This window comes from Rhinolophus sinicus, linkage group LG10 (genome assembly GCF_036562045.2).
Source record: "Rhinolophus sinicus isolate RSC01 linkage group LG10, ASM3656204v1, whole genome shotgun sequence".
Classification (NCBI taxonomy): Eukaryota; Metazoa; Chordata; class Mammalia; order Chiroptera; family Rhinolophidae; genus Rhinolophus; species Rhinolophus sinicus.
This window is the reverse complement of record NC_133759.1, coordinates 107,256,970-107,282,818: the sequence shown is the minus strand read 5'-3', so window position 1 is coordinate 107,282,818 and position 25,849 is coordinate 107,256,970. Positions and strand designations below refer to the sequence as shown.

The 25,849-nt window shown below is 54.0% G+C and overlaps 1 protein-coding gene across 1 annotated transcript; it reads left to right on the top strand.

Annotated features, from left to right (window-relative positions):
• Positions 1-15,581: 15,581 nt before the first annotated feature.
• BRI3 (brain protein I3) lies at positions 15,582-25,112 on the top strand. Its single transcript, XM_074313927.1, has 3 exons — positions 15,582-15,871; positions 16,495-16,597; positions 24,700-25,112. The coding sequence occupies exons 1-3, from the start codon at positions 15,730-15,732 to the stop codon at positions 24,830-24,832; spliced, it is 378 nt and encodes a 125-aa protein (XP_074170028.1). The 5' UTR covers positions 15,582-15,729; the 3' UTR covers positions 24,833-25,112.
• The last annotated feature ends 737 nt before the right edge of the window (positions 25,113-25,849 follow it).

Below are 25,849 nucleotides of genomic sequence, written 5' to 3'. Positions count from 1 at the left end.
GCCACTGGCTGAGGCGCGTCGCGTCACGGGCCGGCCTCGGGGTCGCGGCGGTGTCGCGCTGAAGTCCGAGCAGCAGGGTCGGGTGGAGAGAGTTCCCGCGCGTTCCTCGGAGCGTAGCGGCCCCGCAGACCACCCGCCGCCCCCCGGGCCCGGCCTGTCTCCCTCTTCCTCCCTCCCCCCCCAGGTCCCGGCCCATCGTCCCCCAGCACCTGGCTGGCCGCCCCCTCTGGACCCGCCCACCGGAGCCCGCAGGCGAGGAGAAGGGGTAGGTCCGGTGGGAGCCTGGGTGCGCGACGCTGCGGTGACCCGAGGAGGGACGAGAGCCTGGGGCACGAGACAGGGGTCTGGGTGGTTTCCATCTAACTGACATGTCGCTTTGGAGTGCGCAAACCTAACGCTTTAACCTTAATGGGAAGAAATGGCTGCTGTGGAGGTTCCTGCGTGGGCTCCTGGTGTGTCTGTTATCTAACGCATTGTTGACCACGGGATTGTCCTGTGTTCAGCTTCACCAGAAAACGTCAGCCGATTTCCCGAGTAATAGCACCGCCTCAGCGTGTCAGTAGGTATCTCACTGGGGCTTTCGTTGGCATTTCCCTGCTTCCTGCGAGGTCAAGCACTTTCTCATAAGTTTATTGATTATTCCTATTTCCTCTTTTTTCTCAAGTGCCTAGTCATGTCCTTTGCCTTCTCCCCCCACCCCCAATTTACATGTTTGTCTTTTTCTTACTGATTTCGGAGTTCTTTCTATATTCTGGATCCTAGCCCTTGGTTGGTTAAGGGTGTTGGAAATACCCTCTCCCACCCTGTGGTTTGCTTTTTTACCCTCTCACTGGTGTCTTGATAAAGAGAAGGTCTTGATTTTTAAAGTAGTTGAATGCATCTTTTTCTTTAAGGTTGGTGCTGTTTACTTTTTTTTTTTTTTTTGTAGAAATCTTTAGGATATTTTTAGGGTATTTTCTTATGTTATCTTCTAGAAGGTTTGTTTCGTCTTTCACATTTAGATCTGTAATTAGAGTGGCTATGCGTCTAGGTTTATGCCTTTCTTCCACTTAGCATCCCCTTTACTCTCACAAGTGTCTAAAATTCCCTTACGCTTTTCTTCTTGGAAAAAAGTTAGTAGCACTTCTTTGCTCCTTTTAATTCTGGCCATTGTAGGTCACTGGCTTTTGGAGTGGCACTGAGAAGCATAAGAGTGTGTCTTAGAAGAGTGGGGTCTGGGCCCAGCTTTCACACCTAATGGCCCGGTGTCGGCCCGCCTGGGAGACCTGTGGTGAGCTCAGCAGAGTTGAGGCCCGCTGCTGCTCGTCAGTTCCTACCCAGGGCAGGTCCTACTGTGGCAGCCGTCAGCGGGGCTCTGTTTCTGTGCTGATGGGGTTGGGACAGGAAATATCAGTCTGCAGTCAGTTAATAATAAACCTCATTTGTGTCCATGGTTGTAACACACAATGAAAGACATGTTAGGTACAATTGGTTTGTCTGACAAATTCTATTTCTGGAGTCAAAATGCATAGTATGTTCCTTTTACATATAGATCTAACACAGACTATAGTTTGGTTTTGAACATTCCTGTTCGAATTTGCTGCCAGTAGTAGAAGCTCCTCAAAGTGCTGTCACGTGCTGCAGAGTAACGCACAAAGCAGGTGGAAGGTGCTCCTGTATGAGACGCTCCTGGCCCACTAGAGACCCATGTGCCGACTGGCATATACATATTAGGAACTTACAGGTATGAGTGTGAGTTTTATTTTGCTTCCTGGCGCATAGTTTATGTTCAACAAATCAACCTGTTTTCTTTTATCTACTCCTGACCTTTGTATGCTACCACTGACCTTACCAGTGTATCCTCCTTAATCCCTAATAACTGTACACACAACTCATAAACCCTGATGGTTTACAGTCTCTCCTGTCCTCTAACGTGTCTCTCTCCCCCACTGAACCTTTTCGGCTCCAGATGAAAAGGTCTCTTGGCCAGTTTGAATCCCCTACAATGCTAGCGTAGAACCTAACTCATAGCAAGCACTCCGTAAAAATTTGTCTGTCGAATGAGGGCTTGCCTGGGCCATGTTTGCATGACTTTGCATAACCAGGCAGAGGTCTGACAGCTGAGTGTTTCAGGCATAAGTGACTGTCATTGGCTTCCCGGTTTAGCCCATGGTTTGTTTGTGTTTTAAGTGTTGGAGATTTTTATAGCTTTTTCTCGTAGAAAGAAAACCATCACTTCTTCACTTAAGGCATTGTTGCCTGTAGTTAGGTTTTTGACTCTGGGTGTACACATGAACGCCCAATTGCACGTTTCTACAGACAGTTTCTGCAAGTCTTCCTCTGCCAAAGATGGGGGGAGGGAAGGAAACACCACATTTTTAGCTGCTTCATTTACCACCTTCAGTATCACAAGGAAAAACAAAGGTGTTGAGATGAATTTAACTAGCAGAGTACAAGGAAGGAGCGGTGTGCTGTGTGGGCCATCCTGGGAGCCGGGCACTGCCGATGAGTGATGGGGGGTAGCTGAAGCCGAGAACCACCGGGCTTACCACCGGACGTTGGCTCATTGGCTTTACAAAGGGAGGGACGATGGTAAGCAGAATGAAGCTAAAAATCCTTTACTCCCAGGGAATGACAGAAAAGGGAAAAAACAGAAGTTAGCAGAGATATACGCCATCAGAAAGAGCTCGGGAACGCCCTAACCACCTCTGACTGACACACAGAGAGCCTCCTGGTGCTAGGAGAGGGCCAAGGCAGCCACACGCAGTGCTGGTGGAGGTGGGGGGTGAAATGGAGACAGGGCGGCTCGTGTGTTAGGCCCGTTCTGCTCATCTCTGCCGTCTTCTGACATCTTTCAGTGCATGGCCTCCCCATTATCTGGGGGATTGAGGGAGGCATATTCATTTCTTTAATACAGATTGAGTACCTGTTAGGTGGTAGGCAGTCATTAAGCCCTGGAAATTCCAGTATGAGTAAGACAGTCACTCCCCTCAAAGATGACAATACAGCATGGCAGGGGTCAGGGTGGTCAATGGACAGACTATGAGGGCACAGAGACCCAGGGCTACTTTCCCGTGGGTTCAGGAAGAGTTGCCTTTGGTCTATGGCTGAATGAGAATGGACAGTGGAAGAAGGAAGGTGGGCAGGAACTGTGGGGGAAACCTAGGGGTCTGACGGAGTGGGGGAGGCCACCAGAGTGAGTTCTGCCAAGGCTGGAGCTTTAAGGTTCATGGGCGCTGCGGCAGAAATGAGAATACCAAGGGAGGCGGAGCCAATGGGGAAAAGCCAGAGCTCTCTCCTGTGGCTGACAGGCAACGCCGGAGGCCCAGCTAGCCCAGCCTGGAATCAGTCCTGCCACCCCTCCTTGTCCCAGGAGACTTATACGTGATGTTTGTCACCCTGAAAGCAGCGTTTTCCCAAGCATGGTATGCTGATCCCAGCGCTGTTTCTGAGTGTTTCTGAAACTCGCACTGAGCAGAGATGTCAGTGGCCAAGCGCCCCACATAAGCAGATATCATAACGATACACGTGGGTGCTCGCTGGGCACCAGGCACCGTGGTACACGTGTACCTTCTCGCTTCATCCTCCCTTCAACACCAAGAGGCCGGTGGTGATGTTATTCCCGTTTTACAGATGAGGACACAGGCTCAGAGGTTAAGTGACTCACACAGTGAGTGATGTAGCCAGGACTTGAACCCGCTGTGCCTGGCCTGGGGAAGAATGGAGAAGAAACAAGAAATGAAAATTGAAAAAAGCAGAAATGGAAACGAGGATGATCAGTTGTGGTGAGGGCAGGAAAACACAGATGTCCTGACAACAACTGAAGAGTCAGCTCTGCAAAGGCTGAAAGGAATGGGGCGGTGGGAGGGTGGCGGGAGAGGAACATGGGTCCCCAGGGTCAGACCCTGAATTCTGGAAAGCTGGTACTGAACTCTGGCAAAGCACACGAGCTCCTTAAGGACCCTGGAGAGCTCCTAGTTCAGTGCCTCTTTTAGTGGGGAAACTGAGGCCAGAGAGGCGCAATGGCTACGAAATATCACAGACAGCAGAATCCAGGTCTCCCTACTTCCAGACTAACGTGTCTGCAGTCTCCCCAGCCGCTCATCATCCTGCTAATAGTACTCTAGTTTTTCTCCGAGGAGCCACCCGCTCTGCCTTGCTCAGCCCTCGTGCTATGGGTCTTGGCCAGCTTGGGCTGCTATAACAAAAATAGCATACATTGCATGGCTTAAACACCAAACATTTCTCACAGTTCTGGAGGCTGGGAAGCCCAAGATCGAGGTGCCAGCAGATCTGGTGTCTGGTGAGAGCCCACTTCTGGGCTTGCAGACAGCCCCTCTCTTGCTGTATCCTCACCGGGGCCGGGGCTCCAGCTCTCCTGTGTCTCTTCTTATAAGGGCACTAGTCTCCCCATGAGGGCTCTGTCCTCTCCATCCTAACTTTGGGAATAACACCTGCCTGCCTCTCCGGGTTGTCGGGGGGTGGGGGGTGGGGATGGGTGAAGTGAGAAGTTACGTGTGCACAGCGAGCGCTCACATATTACTGGTATTCACCCAGCGACCTCGAACTAGTTTCCTTTCACACAAGAGTCTGAACAAAACAGTGACCTGTTATTGCCACCACACCACTCTGTCGTCACAAAATTCCGTATTGAGTTAATCGAAAGGGAGACCATCCTGGGTGAGCTTGGTTTAATGAGGTAAAAGCCCTTTAAAGAGGGACTTGGGCCTTTGTGTGGCTAGAATGTCTTCCTGCTGGCCGTGCAGAAGCAAACAGCCATATTGTGAATGGCCTCTGGGGAGGTCCAAGGGCCACTGAAGGCAGCCTCCAGGTTCTGAGGGCCGCCCACAGCCCACGAGTAGCCGGGGCCCTCACTCATCTGCTGCAAGGAAATGAACCTGCCAGCAATTTGAATGGGCCTGGCAGCAGATTCTTCCTTACTCACACTTTCAGGTGAGAATGCAGCCCGGCGACACCTTGACTGCAGCCTTGTGAGGCCCAGCGCAGAAGACCAGCTAAGCCGTGCCGACTCCTGACTCATGGAAACAGTGAGATGATAAACGTGCATTGCTTTAAGCTGCCAAATCACTGGTGATTTGTTGTGTAGCATAGAAAACGAATACAGTAGAAGATTGCTAACATAAGGGTATGTTGTTTTCCCTCGATTATAAAGCAATGCTATGTATGTGTTTCTGTCTGTGTAAGTAGAAACAGGTAGATGTACGGAAGCAGTGAACAAAGCCAGTGGCCCCAGAACAAGCAGGAACTGTCAGCACTGGCAGCTGGTTACTGGTGAGAACCAGAGGTGCTCACACACAAAAGCCACGTAATGAGCGAGCTCAGCAGTGTGTTCCCAGGGCACCCAAGTGTCCTCAAGAGAAGACATAACCATGACGATTCAATCCTCCATTTCTTGGTGATGGAATTTCTAGATGGTCTTGCTAATTGGAATACAGTACTAATAGGCAAACATGAGCTTTTAATAATGCTAACAGATCACTATTTCACAGGACTAGGTGAATCAGTCATGAAAGCCCAAATGTGGGTTATGTAATATGACCACGCAAGACTTTTAAAATGCATCGTTTTAGGGGAGACACACAGTTGCAGAGAACTAAAACCTATGTGAAGGGCCTGAGCTTCCCAAATCTGATAGATGCAGCAAATGGCATTTATTTATAAAAAGCACCTTGAATCTGATGGCTTTGGGAAGAGCAACCAGCCCCAGCCAAGAATCAGTCCATCTGTAACCCAAGTGCCTTAACTTAGCTGGTTAGACATGGAATTCTTTTTCTTTAGGGCCTTCAACCCTGAAAAAATATTAAAATATATACAGCTGTAATCGAAAATGGTATTTTTAAAAAAGTAAAAGAAATAGCGAACATGTTAAATCCATGATGTTGATATGTAGAGGAATAAATTTGTTTTCTCATCATTACAGTAGTCCATGCCTTGTTTGCCCTCTAAGGTGTTCTGCAGTATTCAAAAGAATCAAGCATGCCATACTTATAGCTGCAGGTTATACTGTTCAAGAGGACTTAATATGTTTACAGTTGGTTAGATGTGCGAAAAAACAAAACCTCACAAAGATTTGTAGAATTTGGTTCATTAGACCTAAGAGGTTAAATTGAGCATTCAACAGAGCACAGGGAGTGTGGATGTCTTCTCCGTGCCAGATGGCCCTAGGCCAGTTAGAAACCTAGTCAGCAAGGGAAGGGGTCTGGCCCTCCAACAAACGGACATCTGTCATATTGTCATAAGAGAGAGGACTGACACATGGACATGTTGATGGCTTTGTAAAGATCGCCAAGTGAAAAAGGCAAATCGCACAACAGAACATAGAGCATGATCCCACATGGGGAAAAAGCCAACCCCAGTAAATTACATACCCATGTAGCTCATGGAAAAAGATGACCAAATCCACTCTAACGCCTTCCCTGTGATACCTGTGGGGGGACAGAGGGACTGTCGTGTTTTACCTAATGTATGTAGATGCTTGATGTGCAGACGCCCTGTGCAAGGTCCCCAGGCAGCACCTCATGCTCAGAGGCAGTGACTACACCTCACTGATGGACAGTTACTTGGTGCCACCCGCTGCCCACCGTCTCTACCTCTCACAACAATCCAATGAAGTAGGTGCAATTATTACAAGCAATTTTACAGACAAGCAAACTGAGTCACAAGTGGGCTCCTAGTTAGTTGTTCAAAGAAACGGAAGACAGAAAGCCAGACAGCCTGACCTGGAGCCTTCCTCAATCAGGAAGCTGTGGGAGAGCCCTCCCTGCCTTGCGGACGTTCCCACGAAAATGTGCCAGGTGAGTGATGCAGGAAGTCAGAGGAGGAAGGAAAGACTGGCCCATTCGGAGGCTGCTTGTCGCAGGGGTACGAGACCTCAGATGACGCACGGAAGTGCATGAACTTTACACTGCGGGCTGTGGAGAGCCCCTGAGAGTTTCCAGCACAGACAGGACTGCAGTTAACCATGGCTGAGCACGTGGCTTTCAGGGATGCTTCTTCCGATCGTTGGTGTGAGGGGCTTGAAGAGAGACTGGACATGAGCGAGGCTAGGACCCACAGTCACGAGACGGAAAAGAAGGCTGAGTGGCTGGTCAAGGAAAGACCACACAGTTATACCTCAATAAGGCTGTTTAAAAAAAAGGTTACGTACAGGTCCTGGTTCCTATGTGTAGGGATACAGGAAGGGGATATGTTTTCACTGAACCTAAAGAGGACTGAAGCTTGCTTTATGGATTCTGCTTATTATAATCACGTAAACGTCAGGTAACAGCTCCGATTTGAAAACGGATAGGTCAGGCAATGTGGCACGTTGTACGCACAGAGGAACTGGCCTACCTTTCACATCGGTTCCAATGCTTCACCTGTGGCAGCCCGGCTGAATTACTGAGAGTCAGTGAACACAGGACACAGCCCAGACAGAGTGGACCCTGCTCTGGGCCCCTCCCCTGAGCCCTGGCTTTTCTGGGTGCCCCCTTCTTCCTGGCACAGGTATCCTTGTACTACATTTCCCTTTTTCTTCCGTCCACTTTGGAACTGGGGAAGGAACTTGTTCTAGGAATGGAAGGGAAATGACCCATAAAAGCGAATGAATGCATGATGGTCTCATCTGAGGGGGGCTTGGTTCCTGGAATTTAAGGGGCCGCTCTTGCCTACTTACGGACGAGGAAGGCTACAGTCCTTACCCCACCTGTCCCTGCGGACATTTTCTAGGGACACAGGAAAAAGCCTGACACTGACTGGGCCTTCGTCTTCCGTGCCTGTCACATTTTGTCCTCACCTGGCTGGCCCTGTAGTCCCTACCTCTCACAGTCGTAGTTTTTATCAAGGCTCCCCTTGGCCATGGTATTAAGCTGGCATCTCCCCGACCGGTTTGGCTCCCAGAGGTGAAGTCGGGTGGGTGGCGTCATGAGCCTCTGCCTAGAGGCGGGACTCCAGGCTCAGAACCTGAGAATCTTCATGGTGGGGCAGGATTGTGAGGCTGCATTCTGTTTCCAGCCCTGCCCAGTTCCTCCCAGGCTGCCCCGTCCCAAGATGGCACCTCCCCTGTGGCTTCCTCTTCCAGTGGCCCATTCATGTCGTGGGCCACTGTCTTCTGCTGGAGCATAAGGGCCTTTTCCCAGCCTCGTCCTGAGGCTCCCTCCCAGGGGCAGCTCCCTGGGGCCAGCCATGTCCACCGTGCAGGCAGCAGGTAGGATCCCCCGACACAGCCCCGGAGGGAGTGCAGGGTGGGCCTGGCCAGAGGAGGGGATAGAGCTCCCGAGGGGACACGGGACACGGGGAAGAGGAAAGGGGCCCTTGCAGCAGGGGTGGCCTCTCCTTCCTGAGGACCCCTGCCCACTGCAGTCCTCCAAGCCCACTCGTTTCACAGCCCAGGCTCCATGACAACACCACCTCAAAGTGTTGGTTTTCCTGCTTCGCTCTGCGGCCTGCAGGAGAACTGAGTCCTGGCAGTTGCTGGCAAAGTAGAATAATGGCTAAGAGACCCATATGGGTCTGCCAGGGCCCTGTAAAAAATCTCCATCTGAGAGTGGTTTACATAAGTCTCTTACTGACCCCAGGAAATGGCCTCTCCTTCTCAACTTGGCAGTGGTAATTTGCTTGCCCCCAACCAAAGAAGATGGCTGGTTGTCACCAAATTCAGGGCTCTGTAAATGGTAACATGTTCACTTCAAGTTCACCTTGGTTTCTCTCTACCATCATAAACAATGGTGACATATTTCAGAGGGAAATACCTTCTGTAAATCTTCCATTAATAGAGGGTAGAAAAGTTTCAGAGTTACATCATTTCCTCTGAGTGATACTCTGTAATCACAAAAAACCACCCAATGTGATCCCAAAGAGTATTAGTCATGTGCAAGGGCATCGGCCCTGTTATCTGAGAGCTCTAGATTTTTTAAAACCAGGAATGGCTCTCTGGAATGATCCACACCTGTATCTAGCCTGGGAAGGGACGCACTTTACAGCCTACAGGCCAGAGTCCAATGCTGGAGGCAGAAGGACCTAGGTTGGAATCTTTACTGACGAGCCAGATGACCCTGGGCAAGTGACCTTGGGTTCAATTAAACAGTTATCGAACACCTACTACATTTCAGGCACTGAGGATGCAGAGATAAGACTATCCCGGCCGCAGGGGGTCAGTGGACCCGACTCAGTGGGGAGACAGGCTCTTTCCTCATCTGCAAATCAGAGGTGGTAACACCTGAGTATTACGGCCTTGATATGAAGTATGAACCACCACACAGCAGGAGCATGGCAGACGCTCCTGGAAGCCCCATTTAGAAATGGGGATTGTGTCCTTCTGGAAGGTGACGAGGGAAACATTCCCCCACAGAAGAGACACTGTTGTCATTCCGAAAGGGTGTTGGAAGTCTCGGTGTAAGGATGGCGGGCTCGCAGAGGTCAAGTGACTCACTCAGGTCGCACAGGGAGTTGCTGAACAACCCGGATGGGAGCCAGGCAGTCCAACCACAACCTACTTCCTCCACACACCTGCCACAACGTCCGGATTTGGCTGGCGTTTTCTTGGACTCCCACTGCCTCGTCAAGAAGTCTTGGAAGAGCACCCCCTCTTGGGTGTTACTCTAAATATGGAGGCGATAAAAGGCATTAAACTCATTTTGTGTGTGCTTGCCACAAGCATGTTGACCTCCATGTTTTTAGCCTCTTGTTAGTCTGTATGTCAGTACATCCGTGAATACTGCATGGCTTCTCGTTTTTTTTTTTTTTTTTTAGCATAGATGCTTGGACACTTATTCAGGTAGGAACTTGCTATCCAGAATTTACTCGTTCTTGTGAGAACTGCTAGAAAATGTTGACTTAAAGAGATGCTTTCTATGTTTCATTGCACGAGTAAGTGTGGTCTACTGGGCAGAATTACGCAGTGAGGACCACCTTCTAGAGAATGGAGGGTGCAGTATGGATTTAAATATAGTCATATATGTGTTACTTGTGATAAGATTTACCATGTGACTTGGCATGAAGTTGTGTGTCATGTAGAAATGTTTGTGCTTCATTTATAAAATATTTAGAAATATGAGCCTAGTAGAATTGTAAGGCTTACCATAGGCTTACTACAAAACTTAAAACTCAGTGTTTATTGAAGATAAGCATTTAGCAAATAGCAAATATTTGGTGAAGGCTTTCTCTGAGCCAGGCATTCGTGCGTATGTTTGAAATACTTGCTTCCTTTTTTTTTTTTGCCACAATCCCAACCATGTGAGATTCCAGTTTGAATGTGCAAGAAGCTCACATGATGGGTTGCCTGCACTTCTCAAAGCCTACCAGAAAGGCCTTGTTTTGGTTTCCTCTGGTTCCATCTGAGGAGAGTATCTGGTGACTGTCAAAGTCCGGAGGACAGCGGCACCACCTCCAGCCCCAACTGGTGGAGCAGGTCCACTGCCCCACCAGGCCCCCTGCTGACCGCTCCCAGCAAAAACATGTATACATAGCAGTTAAAATCATGTTTACTCACTGGTATGGAAATGGCAGTACTATTTGTTTTAATTTGTGCATGATATAAAAGTAGATTAAGAGCAGAATTTCAGCTAAAATATGAGCAGAGGAAGGTATGTTCCAAGTCTTCTCCAATAAGGATGTATTGCTGTTACAGTCGGCAAACAGTGGCTGGCTTTTCTTGGGCATTTCGCATGGAGGCAGTGTGCTGAGGTCCTTAGGGTCCCGTGTGCTGGATCTGGGATCTGAAGAGCCACTGTTCCTGGTTGGGAGTCCTGAGAAAAGTTACGAAATCTCTCTGTGCCTCAGTTTCCTCATCAAGCAGTTGGGGGGGGGCGTGAGTATCTGCTTCATGGGGTGGCTGGAGGATGAACTGAGACATAAAGTATGTTGCAGGCGAGACTGCTCGCGGTGTCACTTTAAAGTAAGCACCACCGACCTCCGCTCTTACACTACATGTTACGGCTAGCCTGGTCAAGCACCCACTCTCCTCGGTGACTTTTACACCTTTCTCTCCTCAAACCCCAACACCCCCTCTCCTCTCCTCGGTCGCAGCTGCTGGCCTTGCGTCCTGTTTCATATAGAAAACAGAAGCAATCAGAAGAGAGCGCCCGCTCCATCCAGTTGCCCACGTGCTCCACCTTCTCCCGTTTCTGTGGGTGACTCGTCTGGAGCCCAGCAGGGGGTGCTCCCTCTGGGCACTAGGCCCCTAGACCCCATCCCTTTTGGCCTCCTCCTCAGCCTTTCTTCCAAATCCTCCCTCTTCGGGATCAGATTGTTCCCAGCTTATAAACATGCTGCTACTTTCCCTTCCTTTAAAATACAAACTAGCAAACACACAAAAGCTGGTGCTTCTGGCCTCCTCCAGCCTCTGCTCACCTGCTGGCCACGCCCACTCAACACCACACCACCACACCACCTTGCTGACTCCCTTTGCCCTTGACCCTGCTCATTTCACCCCAACCCCAGAGCTTACCACTTCCCAACACCACCCCCATCCCTTTAGAGTGTGGGCTCCATGAGGTAGGATGCATCCAGGGCAGTGTATGTGCTCCAAAATAAAAAAGGTGCCAAGAAAAATGTATACACATTTTAAGAAAGGAAAAAACTATTAAAATTGTAATACTCAATATATACCGATAACAAAACATGAATACAAATCACGTTTGACTGCTGCAATTATAAGAGGTGCTCAAAGTGGTTACCATCAGCATACACTTCTTTTTCTTTTTATTTTTTTAAATTGGGGAATATTGGGGGACAGTGTGTTTCTCCAGGGCCCATCAGCTCCAAATAGTTGTCCTTCAATCTAGTTGTGGAGGACGTAGCTCAGCCTCAAGTCCAGTTGCTGTTTTCAATCTTTTTTTTTTGAAGGTAATTACCTTTTTTTTTTTTTTCTGTTTAAAGATTTTATTGGGGAAGGGGAACAGGAACTTTTTGGGGAACAATGTGTATTTCCAGGACTTTTTTCCAAGTCGAATTGTTGTCCTTTTCAATCTTATTTGTGGAGGGTGCTGTTAAGCTTCAAGTTGTCCTTTCAGTCTTAGTTGTGGAGGGCGCAGCTCAGCTCCAGGTCCAGTTGCCGTTGCTAGTTGCAGGGGGCGCAGCCCACCATCCCTTGCGGGAGTCGAGGAATCGAACTGGCAACCTTATGGTTGAGAGCCCACGCTCCAACCAACTGAGCCATCTGGGAGGCAGCTCAGCTCAAGGTGCCATGTCCAATCTTAGTTGCAGAGGGTGGAGCCCACCATCCCTTGCGGGACTTGAGGAGTTGAACCGGCAACCTTGTGGTTGAGAGCCCACTGGCCCATGTGGGAATCGAACCGGCAGCCTTCGGAGTTAGGAGCACGGAGCTCCAACCGCCTGAGCCACTGGGCAGGCCCGTTATTTTCAATCTTTAGTTGCAGGGGGCTCAGCCCACCATCCCATGTGGGAATTGAACCGGCAACCTCTTTGTTGAGAGCTCACGCTCTAAGCAACTGAGCCATCTGCCATCCCCAGACACTTCTGATTACGGCAAACTACTGCTTGAAAAATGTTGACTAAAGTGTCTACTTGTATACAGTTTTTTGGCACCCCCGGTACTTGTCAAGCCATAGAGATTGTCTCGGACCTTTTATCATAAGGATAGTACTTCCTGCACATGCCATGTTTCGGTTAGGTGTCACTTCAGGATATGCATGCACCAAGTCACGGTGTGTGCGAGCTTGGCCTCCTCAACCTTCCCCTCCAGCTGGCTTCTCCTGAGCCACATCCAGGTTCTAGCACCACTGTCACCTGAGCCAGAAACCTGAACTTCCTGTCTTCACAACCACCCAGGAGGTCATCAAGTCTTAACGGGCTCTTAACCTCTCTCACACCTACCTGCTCCTCTCATGTCCGCAACTGTCCCTCCTCCTTTGTCCCCCTGCTCCTTTACCCTTTACACTGCTGCCAACGTCAGTTTTCGTATCTGATGCTCCTCTGCCCCAGTTAAACTCTGTGCAATTCGGCGATAAGCTCTTATAGGATGCCATCCCATCTCCAATATGGGGGCCTACCTCCCCTGGCCGGCCCCACCTTTGCCTCCTGGAGACACCCCCAGGGCTCCAGCCACACCAAATGACTCAGAGTCTTGGCAGGTACTGGGCTGCATGCAGAGTGCTCGTTGGGACTGCAGTTCACTCTGCCCGGAATGCTTGTCTGCTGGTCCCTCAGGCCAAGTCACCGCCGGCCTTCCAGGCGAGGCTTCTGCCCTGGCACTGTCAGGGCGCCCAGGGCTCATGGGCACCTCTAACTCCTCTTACTGCATAGGCCTCACTGCATTACTGCTGTGAGTTTATTGTCTGGCTTCCTACCAGGCTGCTCATTCTTTGTGACCCTGGTCAGTCATCTTTGTCCCCCAGGCCTTGCATGGCGGAGCCTGGGATAGCAGGCCACATTGGGCTTGCTGGATGAATTAAGAGGAGGGACTGGTTTTCAGTCAGTGAGCAGCCTTCTTCAAAGTGATGTTGGGAAATCCCCAAGCCACACCGTATCATTCACGAGTATGGATTTCCACGCTGGAGGCACTGCTAGGGGGAAAGTGGATTATTGGAAGAGTAGGGAGCCAGAGGCTATGGATTTTGTGGCGTTTGATTAAAAAACACAGCCCCACGAGGAAAGGAAAATTAACCATGAAATTGAAGGGCCAGCTGCCAGCTTACTAGTCTGGCGGGGAGGATGTCATTGAGCTAGCTGATGCCGCTCGTTAGCAGTTTGCAAGGCAGGGAAGGACAGGGGCCCCATGTGGGTGTCCACAGCCTTCCAGGTGTTAGGAAGACTGCCTTGAGCCCACTTCTCCTCAGTGGTTGATGAGGCTTGGGGTTATACCCCAGTTTCCGCTTTCAGCTGCTCTGAGCAGCCCACAGCCACCTCACTGCAGGCTAGGACCTTTGCTAGCCCTGCAGGTCCTGGCCACTGTCAACCAAGCTCCATTCTTGACCTGGCTCCGCCCTTAATGCTAGCCTGGCCCTTTACCTGGCCTGCCTCTCATTTCTCCCCACAGGTTTGGCAGGATGATGACCAACACAGGAGATAAAAGACAGACGGGAATGGGCTTTGAGGAGCTAAACTTGTGATAAAAAGAAATATGAGGGTGTTGAGCCCAAGAAAGAATATACCTGCCAAAAAAAGGACTCCTTGTGGTTAATTGGGTTCAAATTCATAACCAGAGTCTGGCAGCCACTGTGTAGAGGTCCCTCACGCACCCTGCGTTTCAGGGAAGAGCTACAGACTGGGATACCAAGGCCTCCTGCACTGTCTTCCAGCCTGACCGAGCCCACCCACACCAAAGAGCTCTAGGATGGAAATTGGACCAATAGGACTGACACTTCCCGTCCAATTGGAGTTGCACAGCTATTAGCATCTTCACTGACCAATCAGAACAACTCCATTCTAACCAATCAGTAGAGTGAGTTTTGCACCAATCAACCTCTGAGGATTTGGAATCTTCATTTACATGAAAATGAGCTAATCAGGAACCAGGGGTGGGGACTGCTTTCTGTATAAATTAACTCCCCTGGGGTTCTGGGAGCACATTTTGAATTTACACGGAGGTGGTGATGGTGGTGGTGGTGATGGTGGTGTGGTGGTGAGGCTTGGTGAGGATGACCCTCGGTTGACAATAGTCTGTTATGAAAAGTTAAAAATTGAGGGTGGGGAGGAATGTCTGAGAGGAGCTGTAGTCCCCCAGCTAGGTCAAAATGCAGGCCACATGAAAAAGGATGGGCACAGCAGAAGAGCTACAAATGTGAGCGGCCTCAAGCTTACAGATCTTTCTCTTGGGAGAGTTACTACAAACCCACTGAGCATTAGGTGTGAGGGAGCCTGACAGTAATTTTCGCAGTCAAGTGTGGGTCACCTTACCCTCTTCTGAGCCTCAGTTTCTGGTCTGTTACAGCAAGGATAAGAAAGTACCTCCTGGGTTGCTGGGAAAATTAACAAAAGTGAGAAACAATAATGGGACGGTGCCTGTCATGCAGTAGGTGCCAACCTAAAACTGGGGGAGTTATTACCTAATTTGATTTGTCAAAAGTAAAACCCAGGGACTGAACCCCAGCTGAGCGCGAGCAGGCCCGGTTCAGACACACACTCGCGTTTTCCTGCAGGAGTTTCCCAGGTCGCTCAGAACACGGAGGCCCGGTCCCTCTGCCTGTCCAGGGGCGGTGACAACCGGTGGGCGGCCCTGGAACTCGCGCTGCCAGGGCCCTCCTCCAGGCCGTCGCGGCCCTAGGCCCCTGCCCCTGCCCGGTGATCGGTGGGATACAGCGTCCGGATTCCCAGCCCGCAGGGAGGTGGGTGGGACCGGCCCTAGCTCTGGGCCCTGGGCCATAAAGGTCACGACCCTAGTGCAGTAACTGCGGGCTTTGTGTGTGTGTGTTGGGGGGAGGAAGGGTGCCTTCTCGCGGTTGGAGGTATAAGGGTCGCCGATGCGGGGCAGGGAGGCAAGGCGGGAAGGCGCGCAGGGTTTCAGCCAACAAGTGGCCGGAGGGGCGGCCCGGGCGGCCCCTTTAAGACGACGCTCGGCCCCGCCCCACGCCGCACCCCCGCCGGGAGCCGCGCCACGTGACCCGGGTCTTGTGACTGGCGGGGGAGGCGCTGAGGGGAAACCCGCCCGCGGCCCGCGAGAGGGGCCAGCCCCACCGCCGCCGCCCGCGAGGAGCGGGATCCACCGCTGCGCCGTCCGGGCGTCCCCGCGAGTCCGAGCCGGAGCGGGAGCGGGAGCGGGAGCCGGGCCGGGCGCAGTGGGCGCCGCCCGCCATGGACCACAAGCCCCTGCTGCAGGAGCGGCCGCCCGCCTACAACCTGGAGGCCGGCCAGGGCGACTTCGCGTGCGGCCCGCACGGCTACGGCGCCATCCCCGCCGCGCCCCCGCCGCCGCCCTACCCCTACCTCGTCACAGGTGGGTCCGGTGGGCGGGGGTCGGCGGGGCCGGGCCGGGGGCCGGGGGCCGGGGCCGGGCTCTGGTGGCCGAGGTCGCGGGGGAGGGGTGTGTTGTGGGGCCGGGGGCCCGGGCTCCGGGGGCGGGGCCGGGGGCGGGCCGAGCGGGCGGGGCGCCGGGAGCAGCCTGGGGGCCGAGTCCTACGGCGACGATTAACCCCAAAACCAACTTTTCTCGGGACGCAGCCGAGTGCTGCCCAGGACCCGCGCGCGGGCGCGGGCGCTGCCGCGAGGCCGACCCGGTGCCGGGAGCGCGGGGCCTCAGGGTCGGTGGTTCGTGGGGAAGGGTTGGGGCGAAATCTCCCGCACCAGGGAGCTGCTGTCACGCTTCTGCGTGTGGGCGCTGCCCACCCGGGGGTTCGTGCACAGCAGACCCACCCTTCCCCGGAAGCATCACAGCCTCATTTCAAGTGAACTTTACTGACGAGGTCCTGCCTGCACTGGAGCCCCCAGGAAGCACCCGGGGAAGGCAGCTGTTGTCTGGATTTTGGAAAGGGGTTTTTTTGTGGCGGGGAGGACGGGCAGAAGTCCTCAGCTCCCAGATTTTCCTCCCTGCCCCCTTCTGATGTGCCTTCCTGTCCACAGGGATACCCACCCACCACCCCAGGGTCTACAGCATCCACAGTCGAAATGTCACCCGGTACCCTGCCAATTCCATCGTTGTCGTCGGTGGCTGCCCAGTCTGCAGGTATGTCCCAGGCTTGGGCGCTGGCCCCCAGAAGCCTCTAAGAACACATACCAGAACCTCATAAGGGCAGAGTGGTTGGGGCCGGTCAGTCTTGACTTGGGACAAGCTGTGGTGTGGGGGAGAGTGGGCTCAGTCATCCTGGGTTGGAACGTGGCAAGCGGGGTGGGTTCCCTTTCTTGGGGAGTTGAGTGCTTTGGGCCATTGAGTCCCAAGTGAATGGGATGCAGAACTGTTAACAGTTGGACTGACAGACTCTTATCCCTGGTTCAGGGACCTGCAAGTTTGCTCTGCAGTTAATTCTTGAAGGTGGTGGAAAGTTCTCTTTGACCGGGAAGGGGCTGCTTGAAGCGCTTGGGCAGGGGAGGCCTGATCCAGAGGGCCCGTGTGTGCCAGATCTGCAGGTGTAAGGGGCCAGGGGAGCAGTAGCTGTACCTGCTGCTTCATGCCTAGCAGGGCTGGTAGCTGGGTGAGGATGGAGACACCTTGGTTCTTTCTTTTGGGGCAGGAGCGATTTTTCATATTTGCAAACTGGAGCCTGCAGAATCTTCTGATGACTGATTATTATGTAGGGCCCGAGATGCAGCTAGCTAGATGCTTGTTCTTTGTGGGTCCTGACGCTTCACATCCAGGTAAAACCTGGTCCCTGCCCTTGGGGAATTGGAATACTCGGACCGTTTAGAAAGTCAGCGCAGACTTGGCAAGGACGCTGTTTTCTGTCTGGAAGGAGGAAGTTCAAGTCTCTGAGATGGGATTGAGAAACCCTGGTTTACACTTACGCTTAATTTCAAAAGTGTATCTGGAAGGCCCAGAGTGGAGTCAAAGGGAAGTTAATGATTTCAGAGTCACCGGGGACAGCTGTGGGAGACCAGGGCCTGGCAAGAGGGAGGAGGGCATGACAGAGATGGGGGCAAAAGGCTGGACTCCCAGAGCCAAACGTATGCCTAATAAAGGGGGCTGTGGGCAGGGGAGAGCCCTGCAGCTGTGTGTTAGCCAGGGGACCCCATTTGCAAGCCCAGAAAGGGTGTCTCTTCTGACACAGCTGGTGGAACTTAGGCCTTTGGAGAATTTGAAGGGCAAGGTAGGGGAGGGCAGACACCTCGCTGCCTCCTGAGTGCTTCTCTCCTGACATGACACTAGAGGGCCTCAGAGCTGTTGGGGTTTGAAGGCACATGGATGGGCTTGGATTAGAGGGGGCATGAACTCTGAGGCTGGTCATATGCTGCTGGGCCAGGCAGTGGTCACATGTGGAGAGAGCTACCAGGATTCCTGGGAAGTTGCATGGAGAGGTGGGTGATGGGAAATCCGCTGTATTTGGCTTTGAGGCTGGTCCTGGGTGCTCAGACCCCTGCTGTGTGTACAGCCCAGCTGGAGGATTCCAAGGCCCTGTTTAGTTTTGTTTCTTTGGGAGGCAGGCTGTGGTCTTCAGCTGATCTCCTAATTTTAAGGAGTGGTGTCTGGCTGGCAGATTCAGGGAGGATCAGGATGGCTCCTGGGCAGAGCGTCTGGGCTGGACTTTGAGCTTCTCCATGCCGTGTCTGACTGCCAGCTCCCAGCAGTGCCCAGCATACGGGAGGGGCTGGGTTCAGATCCTGGCCCTGCCAGCTACCAGCTGGGCCTGTGTGCCCATCTGATGGGATGGTCTGGAAGACGAAGCCCCTGAGCTCGGAGGAGCAGAGGCTGGGAGCCAAGGCTGAGATGTCCCCAGGGCTGTGACACTTCCAGGCCGCTGCTGGGTGGGAGCATTTTCCCTGATGCCTCCTTTTCCCTAGGGTGGGAGCTGTGTCTTTTCAGAGGCCTGTGGCTTCTGTCCCAGGCCCCCCAGCCATGCAGAATCTGGATCAAGGTCAGGCTGTGCTCTCTGCTCTCTGGGGAGGGTCTTGCCCTCAGCTGAGGTGGCGGGGGATGGGGGGGCGCCAGCATTTGGGAACAAGCTTCTCCCCTTTCACGTTGATCACCATTCTTCTGCGTCTGTGTGGTGGGTGGGAGGCAGTGAGGAGGATGCGTGCTCTGAGAACAAGTTTGGGGACCGAGTTGGTACCAAAAACTGACTTCCCCCGAGGCATGTCCTCCTGTCTGTGGGTGAGAAGGATGGGTGCCAGCAGTGAGGGCACTCCCCACGGCGCCTGAGCCCCGCGAGGCCTTCCTGCCTTTGCAGCGATGCGGGGCGTGGGGCACAGCTGGCCAGTAGGCTGACGGGTGGGCAGGAGGGAGGAGGCGCTACTGTGTTTCGGGCCGTGGGCCCTGGGGCGGCTCCTCTTGGGAGAATGGGGAGGTTTCCCCTGGGCTCTGTCCAGTGTGGCCACTGTCTGTCTGGCGTCACAGGCTTGGGAGACACTGCTTCCCTTTCCATCCGGCCTGCCAAGCTCTGTCCTTTTCCTTCCCTGGCAGCTTGGCAGGAATTTGCTGAAGTCACACGTCTGTGATTCCCTCTGAGAGGTCTGGCGTAAGAGGCCTGTGTCCCTTGTCACTTTGCCATCGTCCAGCCTTCCCTCCGGCGGCTGGACTCCATCTTCCCTGTTGAGCCGCCGCAGGAGCCTCCTGACCCGGGCAGGGCAGTGTGTGTGCTGCTTATTTTACCCGTCTGCGGCCCTTGACCAACTGGGGCTTCCGCCAGGCCCTGGGCCTCCCTGAACTGGTCCTCCCGTGGGGTGTGGCTGTCCCTAGATGCAGACAAGTGGCAGCACTGTGGGTCAGGGGTCTGGGCCGGGCTGGGTTAGCCCGGGCTGGCCGAGAAGGCGTCCTGGGCGGCAGGGGTCAAAGTCCGGACCATGTAGAAAGCAGGTATTGTTGGGTAGTTTTGGGGGTGACTAGGGAGGTATGAGGGGATCTAGAAACAAATGAGGCCTTGGAAGCCAAGAGGCTCAAGGAATCCCTGTCAGGTCAGGTGCTGCCCAGAGGTGAAGACAGTAAGTCCAGGAGGTGGCACTGGGTGACCTGGGGAGTCCTTGGGGGCAGGCGCAGGTCTCGAGGGTGCGACACAAGGCGTGGGGTGACAGGTGGGATGTGGAGGGGTCATGAGAGGCGGGGCTGTGACAGCCTGAGGGAGTTGGCTATGCCTGGACTGGCTAGAAAACAGGCCGCCAGGATGGGCCCTGCTCACGGCCATGGCCTTGTGTGCTCTCCCTGGTCCGAGGGGGGGTGTCGGCAGACAGATGAGCTGGGACTCGTGCCCTGGGCTGCACCGGGCAGGGTGTGCAGACCGTGGGGCCCAGGGCTGCTGCCACCCCTGGCCCTCCAGAGAGCGCTCAGGGTCTCTAGTCTGGCTGCTCTGCACCGAGCTTGGGGGGTCCACAGTGAGTGTTGGGCAGGCCTGACACTCGTGGGCCTCCCCGAGGCAGCTGTGCCTGGGCTTCCTTGGGGACTCGGGGTGGTGGAAGACCCCCAAGTCCCTGCCCTGGCCGGGCCTGCAGGCTCCGAGGCCTGAGACGGCCTGGTCTTTCTTTGGGCTTGATCCCATTGCCCCCGGAGTGGCTGGTGGCTCTGTGGGTCTGAGCACTGCCCCTAGTGAGGCAGCTCCCCCGCCCCCAAGGGAGGCCTGGTGGAAGTGGAGACCCTGAGGCAGCGGAGGCCGGGCAGATTTGCCTCCTGTGGGACTGGGATGTGACCTGGTCTCTAAAGAGAGCTGGCTAGGTGTTTTGGGGTATTTCACCTGTCCCCCTACGTAGGCTCTAGGCCTGCGGTCGTCTGGAGGAAATCCTCTGCTCCCCTTTCCGAGGAGGCTGTCCTTCCTTGAGGGCTGGTCTGGGGGTTGCTCCGCGGCTGGATGCTGCCTTGAGCCACCGGGTGCTGGGTGGAGTGTGGGTCAGGTGAGGAGGGCGGCTGGAGCAGGGGGCACTAACTGCCCGTGGGTGGGCTCAGAGGCAGCTCCCTGCTCTGGGCTCCAGCTTCCTGTAAGGGGGACAGTGATGGCCCCTGGGCGGGGGTTGCTGTGAGTACAGGAGGTGGTGAGGAAAGGTTGGGGACTTGGCCTGGGGGTGCTCTGGAGACCTGTGGGCTGCAGGGCCTCCATCTTCTTCATCCTGGGGGCCCACGCAGGCCCGCTGTCTGGGCAGTGACGTCAGTGGAATCGAGGGGCCACTTTCCCCAGGCTAGTCATGAGTTAAGCGTTTTCAGAATTAGTCAGTTCTCTAATTTCTCCAGCTTCCATAGCCTTCCCTGATGCCCCACCACTTATTGCTCAAGAATGGGGGAGGGGCCTTCAGCCACTTGTTTGCAGTGGATTCTGAGCCAGTTGATGGAGTTGAAACTCACTCACCCGGGACTGAGCAGGGCATTTCAGGCGTTGGAGGGAGAGAGGGCGGCAGCGCTGCCCGCAGGCACACCCCGCCTCTCCCAGGGCCGCCACAGGACCAAGTAGGGACGGGAGTGCGTGTTGCTGCATCAGAATTGGCCTAGAGAGCAGGATGTATTTCTCAGTTCAGAAGATTTTGGGTTTTAAAACGATGGGCAGTGCCCATGTCACATCAGTATTTCTGCAGCAAACATCAATATTCACATTTAGTAGGTAAATCAAGTCAGGTCACGTGTGGCTGCCAGCTGAGTTGCCGACAGACTTTCTGAGCTCTCGGCCCTTCAGAGTCGTGGGTAAGAGGTGGACTCTTGGGTTGGCAGGTGTGGCACCTGAGGAGTGCACCGCTCGGAGCCCCCTGCTGGCCGGGCAGACACCCTTTCCTGTCCCTTAGGCTTGGGCCATCGCTCAGGGAAGGTGGTCTGGGTCTGGTCAGACTTGCTGGCAGAACTGATTCTCCTCAGCTCCCTGTTACTGAAGGGAAGTGCCCTCGCTCTTTATGGGGACATAGCTGCCTGGTGGCCTGGCCCAGTGAGGGGACAGCAAGGTGGGGGCTGTGCTCCAGTGGGTAGGGCTGGGGAGGGGCGTGTGTGTGTGTGTGGAGGGGGGGTTGTGTAGATCTCAAACCTGTGCTCCCAACTGAGGATATCAGAAAGGGCGGCTCAGGCTGCCAGTTGGTTCTGGCCAGAGTAAGGGATGGACCTGGGCAGGAAACACCAGCTTTGAGGAATGAGGGCGTCCTCGTGCTCAGGAGGCGGAGCTCGGGAGGTGTGGGCCTCCGGAGGCTGGTCTGGCCGCCTCTGGGCATCAGTGCTCAGGTCGGGTGTGCCCCTGGCCTCGAGGCACTGAGGGCTCAGGGGAGACTGAGCTGCCCACCTGGGCTTCTGCCAGCTTTATGGTGTAGGCCAGCATTTTGTGCTCTGGACAGAGAATGAGGGAAGAGGCAGGTGGGGGCTGCTGCCCATGACACTGGATCCTGGAGCACAGCAGCCAGCAGATGGGAGTCGCTGGGTAGGTTCACGGGCAGCAATGCTGGGAGACTGCAGCGGGTGGGAGGGCTCCTCCAGCAGGAGATGCTGGGTGCACATCTGCCCCCTTCTGGGGCACTGAGGGGACAGCAGGGCAGGGGCGGCCCTGTCCCAGCCTCCCCCCGGGCATCTCCTGGAGCCTTTGAGCAGACACATTGGGTTCTGGGCTCTGCCTCTTAACAGCTTTGTGTGTCAAGTGAGATAATACATTGTGTCCAGCCTGGGTAGGTGCTCAGTTAGGTAATCACCGTCCTTGGGGCCTATTGGTCCCTGAGGGGATGCTGGGCGAGGACCTGGCGACTTCTTCAGAGGGCAGGCTTTTCCTCTGGAAGGTTCTCGGCTGATGCAGGTGACCTGGGTGTGAGGCCTCTTCACCGGACGTTCTAACGGGATGTGCAGAGCCGTGTGGTTCTGCAGGAGGAAGCAGAGCGTGGGGCCCGCGTGGCGCCAGAACGAGCCGTCCGAGACCGCCTCAGCTCCTCTGAAGTGGTGTGAGCAGCCTCAGTAGTGGGAGGAGCTGTCGGCCACGACCATGGACAGAGCAGCTGTGTTCCCAGCCAAGGGCAGCTGTCACGTCTACCTGTTCGTGGGGACACAGCTGGTGGCTCAGGGCCTTCCTGAAGCCCCTGTCCCCTACTTTGGCAGCATGGCCTTAGATGCTTTTTCAGCTGGATCTTAGGCCACCTGCCCTGACTCATGGAAGCCGGGGCAGATGTGGTGTGGGCTCCACTTGGCTGGGTCGGGACTCACGGGCAGGGACAGCTCCGGGGAGGGCTGAGGTGTACGGAGCCGACCGCCTTTGCAGTTGTAAGAAATGGTACCTGCGGATACAAATTCAGGCCCTGTGGATCTGGCCTTGCGTGTGCTCCAGTCTGGCCAGTCAGCACACACTCGGGGCGGCATCAGCGAGTCTGGGGAATGGGGAACACTGGGTGAAATCAAGTTCAACAGATACCTTTACTGCAGGACTTCTCAGGGCGTTTCCTAAACCAACACACACTGGGACTCTCCGAGGGGAAGAGAGGCAGTTTCTTTGACCAAAGAACCCTTTTCTTTTTGCAGAGCCTATCAAGGAAACTAGTGTTTCAGGATGTATACCTTGGGAAATGCTTCTAGAATGTACTGTGTCCCTTGTAGATGTGTTCTAGGCAGTTCCCTCCTGAGTGGGTGCATGGGAGGTGGCCATTGGCTTTGACTTTCTCTTCAAGTAGTTGAAAGGCAGACTTCCTTAGTCTGGTCTTTTTTTTCATGGTTGCCCGCAGGGCAGGGGACAGGTCCTGCTGCCATTCCCCGGTCTGGTGCCTGCTCTGCAGGGCTGTGGGCGCGCACTGGAGCCGACCCCCTGCAGCCCCGAGGTGCACGCGGCCTGGCGGGCGGACAGCTGAGCTGGAGCAGCCCTCTGGCGGCTCAGCACTGGGCATGGAGGAAGCCGTGTGGCACACGTCACCTTGACACTAGTGTGCTCTTCTGTGTGTGAAGCCGAACCTCTCCGTGCCGGGCGGCAAAACTCGGCACAGCAGCTGCTTCCAGGCGCTGTAGGCATGAAGGAGCCTCAGCAGTAGTTGCAGCGATGGGGGCTGAGGAGTGGCCAGTGGCTTCAGGACGCTCAAGGAAGCCGGGATGGACATGTGCAGGGCGTGGGGATGGGGCTCCTAGGGGGCCAGTGACGTGTTGTCCTCTTTAGCAACGCGAGGGTAAGCGTGACTTTTCCTGCTTAAAGCACAGGGAAGGGGCCGTGAGGCCCTCCCGACCTGCAGTTGTGGCCTTAGCTTCCTGCCAGGCCCTTCCCCACTTCAGGACAGCCTCACCCCGAACCCCCTCCTTTTGTTTTCTCATGTCTTCTGGTGAAGCGCCTCGCCTGCCACAGGCCCTCAAGCTCAGTGTGGCGGACAAGGGCTGGCGCTGCCCGGCCACCCTCCAGGAGCTTGCTCCTGCTGCTTTTCCGGGCTCCCATTTCTCATCTGCGCTGAGCTGGGTATTGTGGTTCTCATTTGAATTTCAGCTCTGTGCCCAGGACTTTTCAGGCACCTAAGGAGCAGTGGTGGGGCCGTGCTTCCCACTTGTCAGGCCTTTGAAAATGACCGTAGTCTGAGTGGTGACCTCAGGTGTCTGCACCTACACTCACTGGCACGAGTTGGCTGATGGCCCCTAGGTGTCTTAGGGATTACTTGCTGTGCACATTAAAGGTAAACTTGACTTTTCGGAAGAGGAAGCTTTGACATTTCTCAAGTGGCCTTCTAGACAGTGTGTGAACATAGCTGATTTTAATCTTGCATTAAAATCTGCTGTCCCCTTCCCCTCAAAACAAAGAGCAAACAAAATTCTGAACTCGATCCCTATTTTTGGAATTTCCCTCTGGGGAATGGAAAACCCAATGTAAAACTTTTCAACATTGGGAAAGGATCCTCTAAAATGATTTGGTTTTCTTGGTCTTGCTGTTTTCAGGGATGCAAGAATTTTTATAGAAAATAGCACTTGTTTCTTGTTCCTCCTTTTGTAAAAGAAAACATGGCAGGTTACATGGCAGCTGGACATCCTTGCCTTTGGAAGGCAGGGTATCTTTCCAGGAAGTTGTCACGACCCCGTCCTCACATTTTCTGGGTAGTGACTGATCGTGGTCTGCCTTCCCCTCTGTACCTGGCATGTGCGGACGGTGCCGATGGCCGGGAGTAGGCGGCCTTTGCAGGCGTTGTCACCATGAGGGTGGGGAGGGAAGGGGCTCTGGGTCGGGGGTCCGGTGGGACATCAGGCCGAGAGCCCTAACCCGGTGCCCTCTCTCCCTGCAGAGTCGGGGTTCTGGAGGACTCCTTCACCTTCCTGGGCATCTTCTTGGCCATCGTCTTGTTCCCCTTTGGGTTCATCTGCTGTTTCGCCTTGAGGAAGCGAAGATGTCCCAACTGTGGAGCAAACTTTACCTAAAGGGAACACCCCCGCTTTCCTACACCCGGCTCTTTTTCTAATGTAAATGTCGTGTACAGTAGCTTTATTTGATTACGCTTCAGGACTGTTTTGTAAAGTGAGGTGGGCGAGAGTGGGCATGTGCGAGCCGGTCTCCCGGGCTCGGGTCACAGAGGGGACACACAGCAACACTGCTCCCAGCGTCAGGGCCAACTCAATCAAGCACTGCTTTTATTTTTTGCAGTCTTCAATTTGAGAAAGGTGAGAAATACTGTTTTCAATAAACAAGATTCATACCGTTGTTTACCTGGTTCTGCTTATTCGGTGTTTGTACACTTCCAGTTAGAGAAGTAAAGTTTTGTTTGGAAAATTTCAAACATATACAGAATACTGTTCAGTTCATGGCCAGTACTCATCTACTGTCATCTCCTGATAGGCATTTACACCTCAAAAAAGGTTCTTTCTTCAAGTTCTTTTATTACTATCATGAAACATAACACCTTGACATTTACAGAGCCTGCACCTCAGTGCCAAGGGCAAGGCAAGCCCCCCACCTGTGCGGCAGGTAAGTGACCACGAGTCTGTTGTGTGAAGGTGAGTGTGGGCTGGATGAGTCTAGTGGGCCTGCAGACCGCGTCCCCTCTAACACAGCCAGACGATCCCCCGAGGCCGGGCCAGGGTGTGGCACCCCCCACCCCTTCTCCCTTAAGGCACTTGGGAGTCTACACCTCATTGCCTCCCCACTGGTGCAGATAATGGCTTCTTACCTAAATGGTGAGAGGAACAGTGGGCCACTTAACTGAATCTGTGGTTTCTTTGCTGACTGGAGCTTCTTCTCTCAAAACTGTGTGTCTTGACCAACTGCACTTTTCCCGAGTCGGTCCTGGGGGAGCCCTCACAGTCCTGTGTCATTAGCCCTCCTTTAGCAACCAGCCAGGAAGAGGACAGGACCATGAACCAGAGTGTCACACACATACACTAGTTCTACCTGCATTTGCTCCTGGCCAATTTCAGGCTTGTAGAAAAATAATATTTAGG